We start from the raw sequence: 20,583 nt of genomic DNA, 5'->3' as shown, positions 1-20,583 counted from the left end.
ACAACAATAGTGAAATGGTGGAAATAAGCCAAATACTCATTAAGAAGGCATATAATTAATTCTTTAATTTATGAGATAATAAATTAATATCAAAAAATACTCAAATCGCTACCTAATAACTCTCCAGCAGTGATAGAAGTAGTTTGTAGCATATCAACAATCAAAACCAATGAGAAAATCTAGGTAGATGAAGAGAAAAATCTAGGTAGCTAGAGGAAGACTATGTTTTCAAAGGTTCTAGAGAATTCCAAATCCAGCCACAACCAGAAGAAAGACCCAAACTCCAGAGAAAGAAAAGGAAGGCAGAGGAAGCATACTGAGGAGTGAGATCATCTCCACCTCACTCTTCCCTCAAGAGTCAGTTACTTTCATAGCAAAGCAAGCGGCCAAGAGGCAGAGAAGCACATACAAGACAGAGATGGTGGTGTCCAAAGTAAGTGGCAAGCACCAAAGTAGAAAACAAATAAAAACTCTGGAGTTTTTGAGCAGAACTCAATAGAAATCCCAGCTAGAGGGGAGGAGAGATTTGAACAGTCTGACAGGGCTGAAGTATCAAAACTGAGAGGGGAGAAATGACAGGAAACTAATATGGCAATGAAGACTTGACAGGGATATCAGAGAAACCTAATTTAAAAAATAAGAACCATTTTTGAAATAGTACAAATTTTAGAAAGACAGGAGGCAAAAAAAAAATTTAATATAAAGGATCAAAACTTTTGGCTCTGGGTGAGGGGATGAGTCCTGGCATGTGTGAGGATCTAGGTTCCATCCGTGGTATTCAAGTGAAGAAATTTAAAAAAAAAAAAAAAAAAAAAAAAATTTCTGGCTCTCTGGCCTGAGGACATAGGTCAGCAAACTTCCCAGACTAAGTTGCAGGAATGGTAGCAGAAAACAAGAGAGTCATCAGCTAATGATGTTCCAGAGATCAAAGTTCAGAGACTGAAAAGCAATGAGAAATCTAAGAGGGAGCATTCAGATAGTGAATGAGAAAGGAATGAGAAAACTGTATAATAAACACTGTGTTTTAGAAATATAACAATTCTATTTGTTTTTTAAATAATAATTTTATAAAAATTGTTTTATAAAAACAATTTATTTGTTTTATAAATAAAACAAAATTAAACACTGTGTAAATAAATTGTGTAAATTAGATAATATGAAAACCTAACTCCCGAAAGATAAATAAATGGCTGAACAGGTACTAGTCAAGAAATGCAAATATAAAGTGTAAATAGATAAATGTACCCTCCAGTTCCCTCAAAAAGGGCAAAAGTAGGTGCCGGAGAGATAGCATGGAGGTAAAGTTTGCCTTGCATTAGGAAGGACAGTTCAAATTCCGGCATCCCAGATGGTCTCCCGAGCCTGCCAGGAGCATAGAGCCTGGAGTAACCCCTGAGCGCTGCCGGGTGTGACCCTACTCCCCCCACCAAAATAAAAGGCAAAAGTGGAAAAACCCAACAAACAGGAAAACCATGTGCTACTTGCATGAATCTCATATATGATTGACACAAAAAGTCTAAAAATGAAAGAATAAAAACAGAAACACACGTATGCGTGGGTCAAAAGGAAACTGACAGAACAAAACCAATAAAGGAAAGACTGGAGTCTCAGTGAAAAGGGACATAAGAGGACTTCAAACTACTTAAATGAATAGTCAACTGGTAAATGTAAATAATCCTAAATGAGTACATACAAACAGCACTGAAATGCATAAAACAAAAATTAATAGGAGATACAGAAAGACCCACAAACCTGATGAGAAACTAATAAATGTGTCTTGAAAAGTAGTCAGATGATCTGAGAGACCGAGCTAACAACCTTGGTGAAATGGACATAACACATAGCACCTACAAGCCCTGGTGACAGAATATATTTTCAAGAGCATGTCATTTTACAAGCATGAGCCCATGCTGAGATTTTAAACAAAACCCAAAAAATTTCAAAAATTCAAGCCATTCAGGATCTTAGTTTAATCAGGGTACAATTAAGTCAGAAATTTTAAAAAAATATTAAATTATCAAAGATACAGAAGCAGGCACTTCTTTTTTATTTATTTATTTTTGTTTTTTGTTTGTTTTGGGGCCTCACCCGTCTGTCGCTCAGGGGTTACTCCTGGCTATGCACTCAGAAATCACTCCTGGCTTGGGGGGACCATATGGGACGCCGGATCGAACCACATTCAGTCCTAAGCTAGTGCTTGCAAGGCAGACACCTTACCTCTAGCGCCACCTTCCCGGCCCCATTTTTTTTTTTTTTTTTTGGTTTTTGGGTCACACCCGGCAGCACTCAGCACTACGGCCCCAGAAGCAGGCACTTCTAAGTAAACTGGGATCAAAGAAAAAATTAAAATGAAAGCAAGAGTGTGGGCTAAAGAAAATACTCACAGTGCAACCCAGAATATGACAAGAAGAGCAGTTTTGAGAAGGCAATGAATGCCTTCAATGCGCATGTTAGAAAATTAAAAGGGTGGGACCGGAGAGATAGCATAGAGGTAAGGCATTTGCCTTGCATGCAGAAGGCTGGTGGTTAGAATCCTAGCATCCCATATGGTCCCCCGAGCCTGCCAGGAGCAATTTCTGAGCATAGAACCAGGAGTAACCCCTGAGCGCTGCCGGGTGTGACCCCCCCAAAAAACAATGCAAATTAAAAGGGTTTAGGACTGAGTGATAGCATAGCGGTAGGGCATTTGCCTTGCATGCAGCTGACCCAGGACACACCTGGTTCAATTCCCAACATCCCATAAGCCTGCCAGGAGTGATTTCTGAGCACAGAGCCAGGAGTAACTCCTGAGCACTGCTGGGGGTGATCCACCCCGAAAGAAAGAAAGAAAGAAAGAAAGAAAGAAAGAAAGAAAGAAAGAAAGAAGAAAGAAGAAGAAAAAAGAAAAGAAATAGAGAGAGAGAGAGAGAGAGAGAGAAGAGAGAGAGAAAGAAAGAAAGAAGAAAGAAAGAGAAAGAATAAGAAAGAAAGAAAGAAAGAAAGAAAGAAAAGAAAGAATAGAAAGAAAGAAGAAAGAAAGAAAGAAAGAAAGAAAGAAAGAAAGAAAGAAAGAAAGAAAGAAAGAAAGAAAGAAAGAAAGAAAGAAAGAAATCAGGAAAGGGACAGAGATATAGCTCATGATTATCTGGCAGCTGTGAGGTCCTGAGTTTGATCCCAGACAAGACACACCCCCAAAAAAAGTTATAAAAGAGATCAGAATATAAAACCAAAAGCAAATAATAAAAAGCAGTAACTGACTTATTGAAAACAAAACAGGAACCAGAGAAATAGAAATAGTACAGGGGGGCTAAGGCATTTGCCCCACAAAACAAATAAACAAAACAAAAGGGGGTAACAATTTGAGATAGTCAAGGATAACTTGACCAGAATTCAAAATGCACTTAGCCAAAGGGAAATTTTCATAGGTTTCATTTAGTTCAAATTAAAGTATATTAAAAATATTGCTTTTGCTTTTGTAAGTTATATCTTTATTATAAAATTAAATCCATAACACTCCCTGTGGGAAGTTCAAATAGCGATTTTTAATATAATTTTTAGTAACTAGTGGAAACTCGGCAAAGACGCCACAACAATTTGAATGTAACAGGTAACTACGTTAGAGGCATTATTTTCACTCATTTTCTTTAAATGCCATTTTCTTCTTGGTAATGTTAAATCTACTAATAATATTCATAATATTCAAGGGGTACTGATGACGAGACAGATAAGTGAGACAAGAGCCCTGACAGGAAGACACAGACAAGGGCAACTTGTACCAGAGCAAAGGCCGGATTTCTTTCAGTGACAGCAAAAGTAAAGCAACATGTACAACAGAAAGAACCTGAAGGATACAGAATATAAAACAGTTTTCTGAGAAAACTCAGTTTCCCCAGCCAAATAGGGTATGCCTTTCTACTGTTGGTGAGAAACTGCTTCATATCATCTGATTTACTCAAGAGAACCAATGCACTACTCCTCAACCCCTTTCAGCAAAACATGAAAAGAGTGAAATGAAGACATTAGCTTCCAGAGGACAGATATTCATGAAGATATAAATTAAAACTTTAAAGCACAGCTTAATTCTCATTCCTGCCCACACCAAACCTCATAAAAGTAATGCACATTTAGCTTTTGCTAAGGAAGGAACATTGTATTCTTGGCTAAAAGCATTTTACCTTTGGGGGTCAACGCAATAGAACAGAAGGTATAACACTTTCCTTGCATGCCGTACCACATTAAGTCCCCTGAGCACAGTCAAACAAATGAAAAATTTTACTTTTGCAGCAAGCAGGAGTCCAATTCTGTCTGCTTCAGCCTCCAATGTTCTGCTGTAGGGTCTATCAAACATATACTAGGAAGAAATAGGAGAGAAAGACTCATTAAGGCTACTTATTTTATACTACAATGAGTAACAAAATGAGATGTTTCCAATTAACCTCAGTAAATTATCCAGGATAAAATATTTACTATTGAGGCTGGAGTGATAGCATAGCAGGGAAGGCATTTGCCATGCATGCAGCCAACCCAGGTTCGATCCCTGGTATCCCATAAGGTCCCCTAAATCACTCCTGCCAGGAGTGATTTCTGAACACAGAGCCAGGAGTAACCCCTGAGCACTGCCAGGTGTGGCCCAAAAATAAAAACCAAAAAATATAAAGTACTACTCTGATTAAAAGTGAAAAAGAAACACAGGATCAGAAAAATGGTACAAAGTTTAAGGCAAACCTTGCTGTGGTCAAGCCCTTAATACCATATGGTTCCTCAAGTACTGTCTGGCTGCCTGGGGTAGCCCTGGAGGGCACTGGAAGGTTCCAAGCACCAATGACTGTGGCCATGGAGGCCAACAAGCACTGCCAGCGTAGACCAGGTAACCCAGATCTCTGGCCTGAGCAGCACTTCCTCAGGTTCTAGCACTGAACCATGGGCCACGTTGACCAAGGATCACCAACACAGACCCATGGGCCTCCTGAGCACTGCTCTGAAAACCCTCCAAAAATAATAATAAAGCTATCAAACCACAGTGTAAGACACACTTTCTTTATAAGGAACTAGCATTTCTAAAACATGTAAAGAACCCTAAAAAGAGGGGCCGGATGGTGGCGCAGCAGTAGGGCGTTTGCCTAGGACGGACCACAATTCGATCCCCCAAGCATCCCATGTGGTCCCCCAAGCCAGGAGTGATTTCTGAGCACAGAGCCAGAGTAACCCCTGAGCATCACTGGGTGTGGCCCCAAAATCAAAATAAATAAAAAGAATTCTAAAAGAAAAAAAATTCCTATAAACTCTTGGGGAGACTGCAGGATCATATAGATGAAGCATTTCTATTTTTCCAATTAGAATCTCCAAGTACTCTGAGGAGGCTTCCCTAGGAAAGGTTATTGATACAGACTTTTCATACAGCCAAGGTACATTGTGACCTTGAAGTTTTAAAAAGAAAAATTGAAGAAAATATAGCTATCCAATAGCCACAGACACTATAGAAGAGTTATTTCAGGTACAAAATTAACCATATAGCAGCAGGTTTTTTCTTTGATTAATTTCCTTAATTCCCTTTCATTGTAGAAGTATTGATTAGTTAAGAAAATGAAATTTTCTTCCAACTTCAATAAAAAAAATACAAATAGATATTGTAACTTTAATTCCCCTAATTATCTGTATTTATGTGAATGCTTCCCAGTTAAATTCCAATTTTCAGTAAGTACTAAAACTTCGTAGGAGGTGGTTCAATAGGCAGGACTTTTGAAAAAAAAAAAAAAAAGAGCCATTAGTTGTGGGGAGCAATTTTTTAGAGGTAGCTACAGTTCTATGGTGGCTGGAAACAAAATCAATCTGATTCTTGGAACGTGACAGGGCAAAGGAAGCTTCCTTCTCTCCTAAGTCTGCCTTAGGTGACTGAATTCTCTTCTCGGTCTCCCTCTACTTGAGAAGCCTGTGGATGTCCTGAGTGCCTAAGTGACTGAAAGCTTTGGCTTTCAAAAGAGAAAAACAGGTCAAGGAAGTGACTGAGCAAGCAGACTGTTTGCTACAAGTCCACAAAAGGTTTGATTCTCAGTGTCAAAAAAAAAAAAAAAAGAACAGAAAAAATAAAACAAAACCCCGAAATGAACATGTCTAAATTTGAATGCTGACACAATAACTGTAAGCTAAACAGTGAACCCCTTGGAGCCCCCAGTAGAGTCTATATAAAATAGAACTGGGAACAGTACAGAGCTCATGGCTCAGACTTGCATTGAGCAGGGCTATGTCTTCTGAATCACTCGCTGGTGCAATTCCTACACCTGCCCCCTCCTCCCAGCCTAGCCACTACCACCAATATATCAGGAAATATCTAGATTCATTTATTTTTTAACGTTGCAGTTGGGGAAAAAGTAATCGTGACTGGCTTCCTTTGCGCAGATGTTTATAAAAAAAAAAAAAAAAACAGTCCTTAGGGCCGGAGAGATAGCATGGAGGTAGGGCAATTGCCTTGCATGCAAAAGGATGGTGGTTTGAATCCTGGCATCCCACATGGTCCCATGAGCCTGCTAGGAGCGACTTCTGAGCATAGAGCCAAGAGTAACCCCTGAGCACTGCCACCGCTGCCAAGTGTGGTCCCAAAAACAAAAACAAACGAACAAAGAAAGCTATGTGCAGATGTGTGTTAGGACTACATGAACTCCTTCAACTTCCCAGCACATCAGTAACAAAAAAATAAAATTCAAGATATGAGATTGTAAACAATAATCCACCTTTCTTTTTTCCTTTAAGGACTTTTGTTTCAATAATAATAATAAAAAAAAGAAGCCAAATGAGATGGCAGCCCTGAATAGCAAAGGCTCTGTTATTCAATTTCAAAAGTCATTTGTCTCCAAGAACTTTACACATTAAGATTTAAACAGCACCCAGATGGCACTCTGATGGGTGCTGCACAAATCATTAAATAAACAAATAACAGATTGTTCCTAAATAACCAAACCTCCCAGGACAAGAGGAAATATTTGAAGAAAGATGGAAAATAAAATAATTAATCATAGTTAACAAAGTGATTAACAAGACTGCAAGACCTACTTTCAGTAGTGCCATGTTTTGAACAAAATGAATGACTCATTACATGGTAGAAGATTCCGTTACACATAAGCACTAGAAACAAAAGTGATGACACACCTAAGATGGTCCTGACAATATTTTATGAACAATGCTAATGCTCCTGGGAATAAGGATATGAAGTTGGCAAAGCAGCTTCAGTCACCGGACCATAAAAGTTTACAGGTTTTAAGATCTCCCCATCAAACTGGAGATGTACTTTAGTGGTAGAGCACTTATCAGTGAGAGCCCAGGCTTGATAACCAATAAAACACAAATGCACACACACACACACACACACACACACACACACACACACACACACACAAACTTACCTTGCATCGAGAAGCCAGCTTGATAATCAATAAAACTCTCTCTCCTCTCTCTCTCTCTCTCATACACACACACTCTTACATTGCATTGAGAGGCCAAACACACACATACCTTCCTGTAAAACTGACAATACCCCTTTCCATGTCCATAATGTTCTGTTATTTGTATATTAACTATCAAGAATTATCACCTAAAATATGAATCTAAATTTTTGCAATACCCTGCAAAGAAACATCTCTGGTTATTTGTTGTATCACAGTAACAATAAAACACCCTCACAGAGGTCATCATAAACTCAAGTTATTGGCTCAGACTTACCTCCTTTAATTTAGATTGTATCCACTGGCCCAAAAGTGCCAAACTGTCTCGCGGGCAAATGGCCCAAGTCATTGTCAGAAAAATCAGACCTAGGAAATCCAACAAATGCACCAAGCTAGCCTTTTCTGCCTGAGAATATAAAAATAATGAAAATCACATTTAATAAAATGAGACAGTACATGCTTACATTTTTTTTTTTTTTTGGTTTTTGGGCCACACCCGTTTGATGCTCAGGGGTTACTCCTGGCTATGTGCTCAGAAATCGCCCCTGGCTTGGGGGGACCATATGGGACGCCGGGGGATCGAACCGCGGTCCTTCCTTGGCTAGCGCTTGCAAGGCAGACACCTTACCTCCAGCGCCACCTACCCGGCCCACATGCTTACATTTGATTAGTTCATTATGTCTATCATATTAAACAACTACATAAAGCTTACTCGATCTTTTGCACCCAAGATCACAAGTTCCTTCGCTTCTGTGTTTTTTCTCCTTTCCCTTCTGTTTTCCTACCCCTCCTCTTATATATCCATTCACTCACTTATTCATTCTTACTAGGCACTTATCATCATTCAGATACAATGACAGGCTCATTAAACTATAAATTTTTGTCCTAACAAGCAGTACAATTTGTGAAATTGGTATAATTTCCCTATTTTATAGATAACGAAATTAAAATACTGTAGAGAGAGGTTAAAAAAGTTGCCCCAATTCCCAAATCTATTTTAAAAAATCACAAGGACTCAAATCTAGGATATTTTAGATTCAGACAAACTGAAAGCTTCTTAGAATTAGTTCTTAAGTAACAGGACTGGAGAGATAGCATGGAGGTAGGGCATTTGCCTTGCATGCAGAAGGACAGTGGTTTGAATCCCGGCATCCCATATGGTTCCCCAAGTCAGCCAGGAGCAATTTCTGAGTGTAGCACCAGGAGTAACCCAAGCACTGCTGGGCGTGACCCAAAAACCAAAAACAATTTAAATAACAGGGATGGGGGAGAGGGGTAGGGAGGCCCCCAACTCGGAACAGACCTGGGTTCGATACCCAGGATCCCAGATAGTCCCTCCCACAGCCTGCCAGGAACCATTTCTGAATGTAGAGCCAGGAGTAACTCCCAAGTGCCATCAGGTGTGGCCCAAAAACCAAAATAAAATAAAATAAAATAATTTAAATAACTGAGGCTCAGATTATAACTCAAAGAGAAGGTGTGATGCACATGTTTTTGTGCTGCATGATTTCCTGGGCAACACCAACCCTCAAAAACCAAACAATCAATCAATCGATAACTTTACTTACACTTTTAGCCAGAGACTAAATACTATTTAAGACAAGAGGTAGTTAAAAGAAGAAATCGAGCAGAAAAATCGGACATTTTTGCCTTCGTTTTCATTTGTTCATTTTGGTTTGGTTTGTGGTCTCCCCTAGTTGTGCTCAGGGCCTACTCCTGGCTCTGTGTTCCAGAATCATTCTTCGAGCAGCTCAGGATGGTGCCGGGGTTCAAACCCAGGCAGGTCAAGTGAATGCAAGACAAGTGTCCTACCTGCTGTACTAGTATTCTGGCCCTGGAAGTTTATGTTACTGCATTTTATTTACTCTTACTAGTTTAGCAATTAGTACTAGTTAATAGTTAATAGTACCAGGGATGAGTCCGGGGCCTCAAACATCCAAGGTCATGCTCTGCCTCTAAGTCAAATCCCTGCTCCCTAGAAACATAAAAGTTTATGGTGTGATCTATATATTATCAATGATTCATTCATACAAGTTAGAAAAGTTTATAAATATGCTAATCATGATGCTTTATTAAATTGTTAATCTTAATTGCAAGTATGGTATTTATCACCAAAAATTGGAATCTATAAGTTTGTTACATGTAGTAGTGTCCTAAAAATTTTTATTTTATGTAGATGTTTTAAGTAGTAATATCTAAACATAAGTTCAATGCAGTGGATCACCATTAAAGTTGACTAATAAATATTTGTTTATGTTTTGTTTTTTTTTTGAGCCACAACTAGCTATGTTCAGGACTTACTCCTGACTCTACACTCAGGAATCACTACTGGATGACTCAGGGGACCTTAGGGGTTGTCAAGGATTGAGCAAGGCAAGCATTCTACCATTCTGCTTGCTACCCTATCACTCTCGCTCTGGTGTTGAGAATATATACATATACATATATACATATATATATATATATACATATATATATATATCTCACAGGTGCTGAGAAGATCAGGATCATACTTGAATGTGTGAAACATAGCTCACAACTAAAATTAATCATTTAGAATGCTTCTCTTAATATAATCTGTCCTCACTAAACAGTTTTTGCTTCATTTTAAGAACTGTGTTATCATGAAAAAGAATTAAGGAGTATAGCAGGAAAAAGTCATTATGAGACACTAAGTGTCATTAATTATTAAAGACTATAATTACTATCACAGTCTTAGAAAATAAACACTCTTTAAAAAATCTGTATTTTAGAATAAAGCAATACAAAAGGCGAGATAAAACTGAGATTCCTAAAAGAGAAAATATAAGTGTTGATTCTGTCTAAAACCTTTGTCAAAGAAATATGCATAACTATTTTCTATTTTTAAGGCTGTTATTTGCTTTTACAGTTCATCTAATTATTGTTCTTACACTGAGAAAGATGACAACAACCTGCTGAATGAGGCACTAAACCAGATGCCAGGAAAAGAAATGTACTGAGCATTAACACCTTTCAAAGCGAAAATTGGTAAATATGAATTGTACGTGCAGTTATGAAGCCATTTCTTAAAATATATTTATTGTCAACTGCTTAGGCTTGTTTTTATGTATCTGTTTTAAAGGCATTTTAATTTGAGTTTTCCCAAATCTTAAAAAAAAAAAAAAAAAAAAACAAAGGATCAATGACTATTTTTACTTCAAACAAGCACAACTTTTTGTTTTTGGTTTTGTTTTTGGGCCACACCTGGTGACACTCAGGTATTACTCCTGGCTATGCGCTTAGAAATCACTCCTGGCTTTGGGGAAAATATGGAACTCCTCGGAGCAAATCGCAGTCTGTCCTACCTCAGCCTCATGCAAGGCAAACGCCTACCGATGTGCTATGGGTCCGACCCCAGCCCCATAAGCACCAATATTTTTTTGTTTGTTTGTTTTGGGGTCACACCCGGCAGTGCTCACGGGTTACTCCTGGCTCTATGCTCAGAAATCGCTCCTGGCAGGCTCGGGGGACCATATGGGATGACAGGATTTGAACCACCATCCTTCTGCAAGCAAGGCAAATGCCCTACCTCCATGCTATCTCTCCAGCCCCGAAGCATCACTTTTAACCCAGCACAAGTGATAAATACTTAGGCTTTTAGAACAATTAAAAACAGTCATTTGGCTGGAGAGATAGCACAGCAGTAGGGCATTTGCCTTGCAAGCAGCCGATCCAGGATGCATGATGGTTCGAATCCCAGCATCCCATATGGTCTCCCGAGCCTACCGGGAGCGATTTCTGAGCGCAGCGCCAGGAGGAACCCCTGAGCACTGCCAGGTGTGACCCCCCACAAAAAACATCAAAAAAAAAAAAAAAAAACCACAGTCATCTGCATTAACTGTTACAATCGTTTGCATCTCTGATATTCTTTCCGAGCAGTTCACAATCCTGTAACTATTACCTTTACATTTTCTATTCCAGGAAAGATACCTCTCTCTAATTATGTGGACAAAAGCCAAGCCTGGTTTTTTTTAATGAATAAAAATGACAATGTGAGTGAAACAAATGTTTCACTTTCGTGGATTCATGCCAAGCCAAACAGATGTGTACTCCCAGGAGCCAGAGCCCATCTGAATTTTTTGATCTGTAACAAAAGTACTGCTGAGACCTGGAGAGTGTGGTCAGAGCAAGCAGTGCTGGCTGGCAAACAAGAGACCCGAGGTGATGCCCAAATGTGGCTCGAGTCACGTTACTTATAGTCCTGACATACCAATTTTCTCAGGCTTACTATGGAAATATTAAAAATTATACCTCAAGAGGTTAGTATGAATATTATGAATGAGAAGTTAGCTGTGCATTAAATGACACAGACAGCCTATCATTCTAGACATTTTCAAAGGTGTTCCAAGCTCTCCTCTGAGAATGAATTAAAAAGCAAGAAAACGGATTTATTCATTTATATAGGATTCTTCCCTTTCCTACAGTTAATTTTCTGACTGGATTACAAGTCTGTTAATGATTATGGAAAGTTAAAAAAAAATCTAATTTGAAATAATTAGGGGTTGAGAGTAATTACCTTCGCATAAAAGAGACAGATGATAAAAACAGTGTTTAAGAAAAATACTAATTATTGGTATCAAAAAAAACCTAAAGACCATCAAAATGGTGGGCCCATCACATTATTTTAGGTAACAGAATATAGCAATTATGAAGAGTGAACATTTCATCACAGAACAAAACAAAGAGAAAGAAAGCGGAAAAGATTCAAAGAAATGGTTTAACTTGCTACCTTCAAAGCAGTGTTTCAAGCACTGCTTGTTGAAGTACCTGCCTGTTTCCAAGAGGTACTTACTGCATGCCCCAGTACCGCGTGTGCTATTTCATGGCCCAGGAGAAAGCAAAGTTGATGTACATCGGCCACACTATTTAGAAGTCCAGTGAAGATGAACATTTGTCCATTCTAATCGTAAAGAAAACCGGGTCTACAATTAGAACTCTATTCAAAAACAAACACAAGTGTGAGCAAACAAAACAATTAAAAATTAAATGTGACGGACATTCACTTACTGGCAACACAAAGGCATTAATAACTGGGGACTCAACCACATGAATGACCCAACTGATGTCAGAGACCCCAGGGACATCCTTATTGCTTTCAATCAAATGGTAGACCACTTCTGCAACACTCCGGTATCTGACATCTGTTTCGGGCAGCATATTATCTTTAAATTCCTCCATCAACTGAAAGAGAAAAAAAAAAGTCTTTCATGGGAAACTGCTACAAAATGTGTCTATTGCTTCATGAAGTTATATGGCAACTTACTTTCAACATTTTAATTTTTAATCGTGTAAAAATCTGCATAGATGCCACACTAGAATTTCTCAAAAATGAATTATTCATGCTAAGGCAATATGGTTTGTTACAAACGGAATACATCCTAATAACAAGGATTTTTCATGGAAATTGTCTTGAGGTAAAAATTCCGTTCATCTTTTCTATTAGCCTATAAACAAATACAATGCTTAAATATCATTTCTACTTTCCTAAGTATTTGAGAAAACCACACTGTGTCTATAGAACATGAAGATTTGTGTAAGAAAGTGAACTACAAGAGAAAATTACCCTTCGCAAACACTGAACAGATAAAAACACTCTAGGCTTCATAAGAATATTAAACTTCTACCGAAGTAGACATTTGATTGTTTTTAAGTGTTTTATTCGTAATTTGAAGTGGATTCCTTATTCTCTCTGTTGGCTAAGTAAAATGCAACACAGGAAGACACATTTCCTAGAGCAACATTCATGAGGCCCTTTCCAGTGCTCTGAGAAATTAATTTTCTGATATTAATTTCCTTCACATCTAACTCAACAAATTTGTCACTTCCTTCTTTGAGAGACAGTGTACTCTGTAATGTCCAAATAAAAACAAATGTTTACATCTTCATGTCATGCAGGATATAAAATAAGCTTGTCCAGATCTTTCTGGAACACTTGCCTACTTATTGCCGCTCACTAGACTAAATTCTTTGTGTTTGTTTTTGAAGCCTACTCAGAGGGGTTCAGGGGTTACTCCTGGCTCTGCGTTCAAAAATTATTCCTGTCAGGCTTAGGGGACCATATGGAATACTGGGTATTAAACTCAGGTCAGCTACATGCAAGGCAAATGCCCTAACTGCAGCATTACTCCTATGGTCTCCTCACTAGACTAAAGTCTAAGAAACACCCCAAATCTGTTTAAAATATACTAGAAGGATTGTCTTAAGAACAATCGTTTAGAGTGAAAAATACATTATCTCTTTTTATTTAACTTGCCACTAAGAAATTATCTCAATTAGAATACAAAGGTATAAAAATAAAAAAATAAAAAAGCTAAAGTTGTCACATGGCGGATACCTCAGCAAGTATCAGCAGGGTAGGCACCGGAAAAGAAAGCTGATCTGTCCTCACGGAATTCACTTTGTGGTATAAAATGTCTAACAACCTAGATTGTTGTTTATGTTATAAAGGTTTTTGAATTCCATCTTTATTTATTTTTGGTTTGGGTACCCACTCAGCGGCACCTGGGGGTTACTCCTGGCTCTGTGCTCAGAAATCACTCCTGGCAGTCCCAGGGGACCTTATGGGATACAAGGGATCGAACCCAGCTCTGTCCTAAGTCAGCTACATGCAAGGTAAATGCCCTACTGTTGTGCTATTGCTCTTGCTCCTGAATTTCAACTTTATTCTGCATTCGAAAAGTGTATGAAACTGCTGAAGTGAATATCTGAGGAAAACTATCTTCACTCTACTTCTAGGTAAAAAAAAAAAATTCAGAGCTTAAATCCATTCCAAAAATAAACAAGAGAATGAGGAACTTGATACAGGGAGAGCCATCAGTATATAAATACCTATGCTACCTTTAAGATAGATGCTAGAACAAAAGAGTCCAATAACAAAGGCAACCTCACCTTGTTAATCATAATCAGTACAGGACCCAACTGTTTATGAGCTAACTCATAATTTAGTCTGTGTGAAGGACACAGCTAAAACAGTCAACTGTCTCATTCTTTCTGGAGAGCCATGGGAGACTTTCCAGAGAGACATGGAAGTTGACTTGTGAGGTGCAGGTGCTGTCTATAAGGCAAAGCACAGTGGGTATCAGAAAGCTAAGTATGCAAAAACACCCCAGCCTTTCCCAGAGGAAATGCTAATTTCCTAGAACAAAATTCTAAGATAAAAAGAAGTAGTATGCCTTTCATATTAAAAACATTTCTGCTTTGAGCATTGTAGCGAACGATCTACTTAAAAGCAAGTCTTAACTACTTACTGCTTCATACTCCAGCTCGGATAAAAGTCTGAAATGTTCTTTCCCCAATACTAGCAGCTTGCTCCTTCCAGTGATTGGACTCACTTCCAGATGAGTAAAATAAAACACTATGAAGAGCAATCCGAAACTACTTAAGCCAAAGAACACCTTCCACTTATTCTTCCTCACACTTTCTTTAAACAGTTCCTTCTTGTTAGGAGGAAGTGCCTTCCACCAATTCCTTATGCCCCTAGAGCAGAAAAGAAAATTTCAAAGTTCTGCTAAAAGGTACCAGCACAAACCACCAGACCTTGATGCTCTCACTCAAATTTTAAGTCCTAGATATTTTTTATTCATCCACATCTCTTTTTTAAGTCATAAAACTCTCAGCTAATTAATAAGTATCATTGACTACACTGAACAACTACAGAACTAAGATTCTAATAATCATTTGGATCCTCTTTAATTATTTTACAAGCAAAATGACTACAGGAGCCATTTTAGCACAATATGATTAGCTACTATTGATTGGCATTTTATCACCAAGAACTCTTCTAATGATTATATACATGTCACCTCTTTTAATATTCAGAATAAGCCAATTACCAAAGAGGAAACTGACACAAACTAGTTAAGCCATTGTTCAAAGTAATAGAAGTAAAATGAAGAAAACTGAGCAAAGAAGGCAATGTTTGGGGGAGTCTGAGAACTTCCCCTGAATAGGGATGCTGGCCAAGGAGACAGCTGGGCGCCATTAGATATCTACCTCTAGCCCTTTTTCACTGTATTATATAAACCCAGCAACACAAGTGGCCAGAGCTTTGCAAAAGGAAAGTCCCATCAGAAGCAGTAGAAGTAATTCTTGCTCAGGAGCAGAAATTCCACTACGCCCTCTAGAATATTGCAGAGCCACAGGAATTAAAGCCTATGCACAGAAAAGAAGATAAGGGGGATTACAGACACTCTTAAGAAGGTCTAGTTCTGGGGCCCAGAGAGACAGCACAGCAGCGTTTGCCTTGCAAGCAGCCGATCCAGGACCAAAGGTGGTTGGTTCGAATCCAGGTGTCCCATATGGTCCCCTGCCTGCCAGGAGCTATTTCTGTGCAGACAGCCAAAAGTAACCCCTGAGCACCGCCGGGTGTGGCCCAAAAACCAAAAACAAAACAAAAAAAAAAAAAGGTCTAGTTCCTAAAATGCTCCAGTGCTTATTAGGACTCAGACAGTGGCAATTTGTGAAGTTTTAATACTAAAAAGAAAAATAAAGATATACATCATTCTCTAGACAAAAAAAAATTTGTTTTTATTTTTAATAAAGTAACTTCTTTAAGTGAAATTTGTCTTCATTAAAGTAACACAGTGCTAAAAATGTCTTTGGGTAAAACATTTCCAACTGGAGGGAAGTAAAACAAGTATGAAGTATAGCCATTTCCTATTAAAAACTTGTTAGGACCGTGCTGTCTTGAAATGTATAAAAACAAGACCTAAGGATATGGCTTGGCAGTCAAAGACACGGACCTTGTACATGTGAGGCCCTGGGTTCAGTTGCCAGCACTGCAAAGAGAAATTAATTCAGTTTAATGTATAAAAACATATTCTAAAAGGAAATGTTAAATCATTCACAATGCTTAATGAAAACAATAAAATGTAAAAATTAATCAGACTGGGCCAGGGAGATAGCACAGCAGTAGAGTGTTTGCCTTCCATGCAGCTGATCCAGGATGGATGGCAGTTCAAATCCCAGCATCCCATATGGTCTCCTGTACCTGCCAGGTGTGACTTCTGAGCACAGAGCCAGGAGTAACCCCTGAGCGCCACTAGGTGTAACCCAAAAACCAAAATAAATAAATAAATAAATAAAAATTCAAATTAATAAGAAGGGCCAGAGTGATAGCACAGCAGTAAAGTGTCTGCCTTGTACGCTGCTGACCCGAGACAGACCTGGGTTTGATCCCTGGCATTCCCATATGGTCCCTCCAATCTGCCACGAGCAGTTTCTGAGCACAGACAGAGCCAGGACTAACCCGAGTGCCACTGGGTATGGCCCAAAAAATTAAAAGTAAATAAAATAAAAATTAATCAAAAAGAATTTTTTAAAAAGCCTATTACTGGTATACCACCCTGCAGAAATTATCTTAGCACCCTCATCTGCCATCCGCAAGCATCTTGGTCATCCATTTTGGTCCTATGCCTCCTTCCTCCTGATGCTGGCCCTCAAGAAATTTCCCTCTTTCTACCCCCATCATCCTGCTTGTTGGATACACATTCCCATTTGCCTGTAATAAATTAAAAACTGACTCATTCTATACTAAGGCCGAATCCACTATTGTAATAGACCTGAATGCAATACAATCTGCTTTTACCACTTCTTCACTAAAGTCTTCCTTTGTTTTCCTTTGACAGTCATGTGCATTGATAGTGCTAATGCAGTTATATATATTCTGGATGGTGCAAGGGCAACTTTCTAGGTTTAAAGTCATAAGGTTTAAAGTTGGGAGACCAGACATTTGTTTTGCTCATGGCTGATCCAGGTTCAGTCAGTAGTATTCCATATGATCCCCTGAGCCCACCAGGAATGATTCTGGAGTACAGAGCTAGGAGTGACCCTTAAGCACTGTCTGGTGTGGCCCAATAACAAAAAAAAAAAAAAAAAAAGACTGATGATTTAAGAACTGGAACCCCAAAGATCTGTTACAGAGACATTCGGGAGCAATGTGTCCTGTGAGTCTCTCTTTCCAGATGACTCAGCCCTAGTGCTCACAGCTCCAAATGATTGTTTACAGACTTAGTAGCATTCTGGCCCTGAAATTCTGCCAGCCACCAGAAAAAAAAAGTCTTGTTAAAAACTAACTTTCTTTTAAATAATAACTTGTAATGTTTTCCTTTATTCTGTATAAGCTGATCTGTAGAGTTCTCTGTGGATATAAACCCATCTCTTCCTTTCCTAGGGGCCAGAGAGTCTCCTAGGATCACTCATGCCCTTCTCTGCCTCTGTGGAAGTTAAATTTATTTTATAACTCACTGTCTCTCCACTTTGTTCTTTATTATTTACCCGTTCAATCTCATATCTGATCTATCAATCATGGAGTTCTCTTATCCATTCCATTAGGGGTCGATGCCAACACACAGAGCACAATAAATTACAGAGTACGAGTTCTTGCTTTTTGATAAAAAGAAAATTGGGCTAGAAGGGATGGAAGGAAGGGCTTCCGAGTCATCAAATATGAGAAAGCTTTGAGAAGAGCACCTGTCTGTAGCTTTCTTTTGCAGGGATGGGGATTGAGAAGACGGAATACCAGGCATGCTTTAGTGCTTACTCCTGGTTCTATTCTCAGGGATCAGTCCCAGCAAGTTGGGGGGGCAGTGGGCAGGGGATCACACAGACCACCAAGATCAAACCTGGGTCAGCTACATGCAAGGCAAGCACCCTGTCCGCTGTTCCATTGCTCTGGTCTATTAATGTAACATTCTTCTATCTACCTTCAAGGAGCAAGTAAGAGAAAATAAGAGGGTATGTGTTTAAACACCAAACACATTTTGGCTGCATAAAATATCATTATAAAGGCTACCAAGAACAAATAATAAAGATTTGTGGAAAGCACAACTTTAAAATAAAGACGTTTTCATGGTTTGGGAGCTGACTAGGCAAGAAAGAAATAAGACCACAGTTCTTCAACTTCATTAGTACGGTAATTATTTCCCATTAGATCAACCAAAAAGAAACAGATATGTATGTTATATGTACATACATGGAATAGGGACAGACTGATTCTTATTAGAAACAAAAAAGCAATCCTTTAAAGAAATGTTCAGGCAAGATACACAAATAATTCCTGCATATGTTAATATGCAGGAAATGATTTTCTTATATTGAATTGGGTATGTTTTAAAAAAAAAAACAGTAAAAGGAACAATTTTGAAAATTAAGTCTGAACTAGACAGAGAAAGAAATTCGAACAAGCTTTCTTTAAGGGCAGAGGTATCTAAACCCCCTTTCATACGATAAGTTTTATAAGAAAAAATTGAGGTATTTTACCTGCCTACAATGATTGCGAGTAGTTTCTGCACGGGTTTGAGGATGATCAACAGAAGGGGTACTGGGCCAGCCTGGCGATGTGGTGAGGCATGGAAACCCCTGATGTGGCTAAAGGACGAGGTAGACAGAGGAGCAGGGCAGCCCGCATCTTCCAGGTGCCAGTGCTGTGTTGACAAAGAGGGGTGCCACATGGCACTTTTCCTGGGGCCAATTCTCTTTCTTTGGGTTCTAGAGTAGCAGCTTGTTGTTTGGTTACTCAAAGTCCAATAGCTGTGAGCAGTTCTGGGAAGGAAGAGCCACCTCTGCCTCCAAGTCCAGCCGTGGCCCAGACACTGCTGTGTCATCACAGGACCCATCTGTCCTTGGTAGCAGGCAGAGGAAGTGACAGCAGGAAATGTGGCTGGGCGTCTGACACATCGTCTCCAGTGGGTCAGTGCACCGAGTTGGAAAAACTGGTTTCTAGGCGCCATCAGTGACCAGCAGATGAAGTACATTTTTCCTTTGCTGGCTTGTCTGGAACACAAATATAAATAAAAAATAGTTCTGAGAAAAAAATACTTGTTACCCCAGATGGGAGCATTTCTTTTGGGAAGCAGGCCTGTCAGCTGTTCTTCCTTTGATACCACCTCACTGTAAACCCACCTCACCACCCCCCACAGCAGTGCCTGGCACCTAAGCAGACGAGAGACATGTTGAGACAGTTTTTGCTAACTTCACTATATGTACTTAGAAACCTAAAGCGGTTTTTTTTCTCTCTTTTTTTCTTCTTTTGACATTTTTTTTTAGTTGAAGAGAACCTATTTTTATTTTGTTTGTTTTTGTTTTCTTGACCTTTATTTTGTTTTGGGGGCCACACCTGGCAACACTCAGGGCTTACTCCTGCTCTGTGCTCAGAAACCACTCCTCGCAGAATTGGGCACCATATGGGATGCTGGGGATCAAACCCGGGTCAGTCCTGAGTTAGCCAAGTGCAAGGTGAACACCCTACCTGCTGTGCTATCGTCCAGTCTATTTTATCTTAACAATTAAATTATCTGAGGACACTGATGAAAACAATGATGTCAAAAAACTTTATGCCTGAAACTCAATGAAGTGTTAACTTTGTAATCAAGGTGATTTAATATAAATACATAAATTATCTGAGGAATAAAAACTGGAGTTTTTACTGACTATAGCTTTATAATGACTATGCAGCAAAACATTAGTAACTGGGGGAAATGAGCATGTAACAACATAATGAAGTGAACTTAGAAAGTGTGAGTTTCTCTGAGGGATATACCCTAGGAACACAAAAATACAATACAAAAATTTCTTCCTCACACCTATATTCATTGTAGCGCTATTTACAATAGCCAGAATCTAGAAACAACCAAAATGCCCTTCAACAGATGAATGACTGTGGTACATATACAAATGGAATATTATGCAGCCATCAGGAGAGATAAAGTCATGAAATTTTCTTATACATGGATGGACATGGAATCTATTATGCTGAGTGAAATAAGTCAGAGAGAGAGAGAGATAAACACAGAATAGTCTCACTCAACTATAGGTTTTAAGAAAAATAAAAGATATTAATGTAATAATGCCCAGAGATAGTAGAGATGAGGGATGGATGAACTGGCTCATGATATAAAGCTCACCACGAAGAGTGGTGGCTACAGTTAGAGAAATAACTACACTAACAACTATCAAGACAATGTTAATGAATGAGAGAAGTAGAATACCTGTCTCAAATACAGGGAGTTAGAGAAGAAGAAGATGGGGGCATCAGTGGTGGAAATGTTGCACTGGTGAAAGGGAGTATTTTTGTATGACTTTTTATGAAACCCAACTACAATCATGTTTGTAATTATGGTGCTTAAATAAAGGTTTTTTTTTTTTTTCT

At 38.8% G+C, this 20,583-nt stretch overlaps 1 protein-coding gene across 1 annotated transcript in view; it reads right to left on the bottom strand.

Annotated features, from left to right (window-relative positions):
* OMA1 (OMA1 zinc metallopeptidase) overlaps positions 1-19,201 on the bottom strand; it is a 57,281-nt gene extending 38,080 nt beyond the window's left edge. The window contains exons 1-6 of the mRNA XM_049774608.1: positions 18,696-19,201; positions 14,684-14,912; positions 12,444-12,617; positions 12,229-12,336; positions 7,693-7,821; positions 4,256-4,330 (exon numbers count right to left, since the gene is read on the bottom strand). Of these exons, the coding sequence (XP_049630565.1) occupies positions 4,256-4,330; positions 7,693-7,821; positions 12,229-12,336; positions 12,444-12,617; positions 14,684-14,912; positions 18,696-19,189 (1,209 nt within the window). The 5' untranslated portion in view covers positions 19,190-19,201. The remainder of the gene's footprint in view (positions 1-4,255; positions 4,331-7,692; positions 7,822-12,228; positions 12,337-12,443; positions 12,618-14,683; positions 14,913-18,695) is intronic.
* Positions 19,202-20,583: the final 1,382 nt, after the last annotated feature.

The sequence above is a fragment of the Suncus etruscus genome, chromosome 6 (assembly GCF_024139225.1).
Source record: "Suncus etruscus isolate mSunEtr1 chromosome 6, mSunEtr1.pri.cur, whole genome shotgun sequence".
Taxonomy (NCBI): domain Eukaryota; kingdom Metazoa; phylum Chordata; class Mammalia; order Eulipotyphla; family Soricidae; genus Suncus; species Suncus etruscus.
Note: the sequence above shows the minus strand (reverse complement) of the source record. Positions and strands in the feature narration are given on the sequence as shown.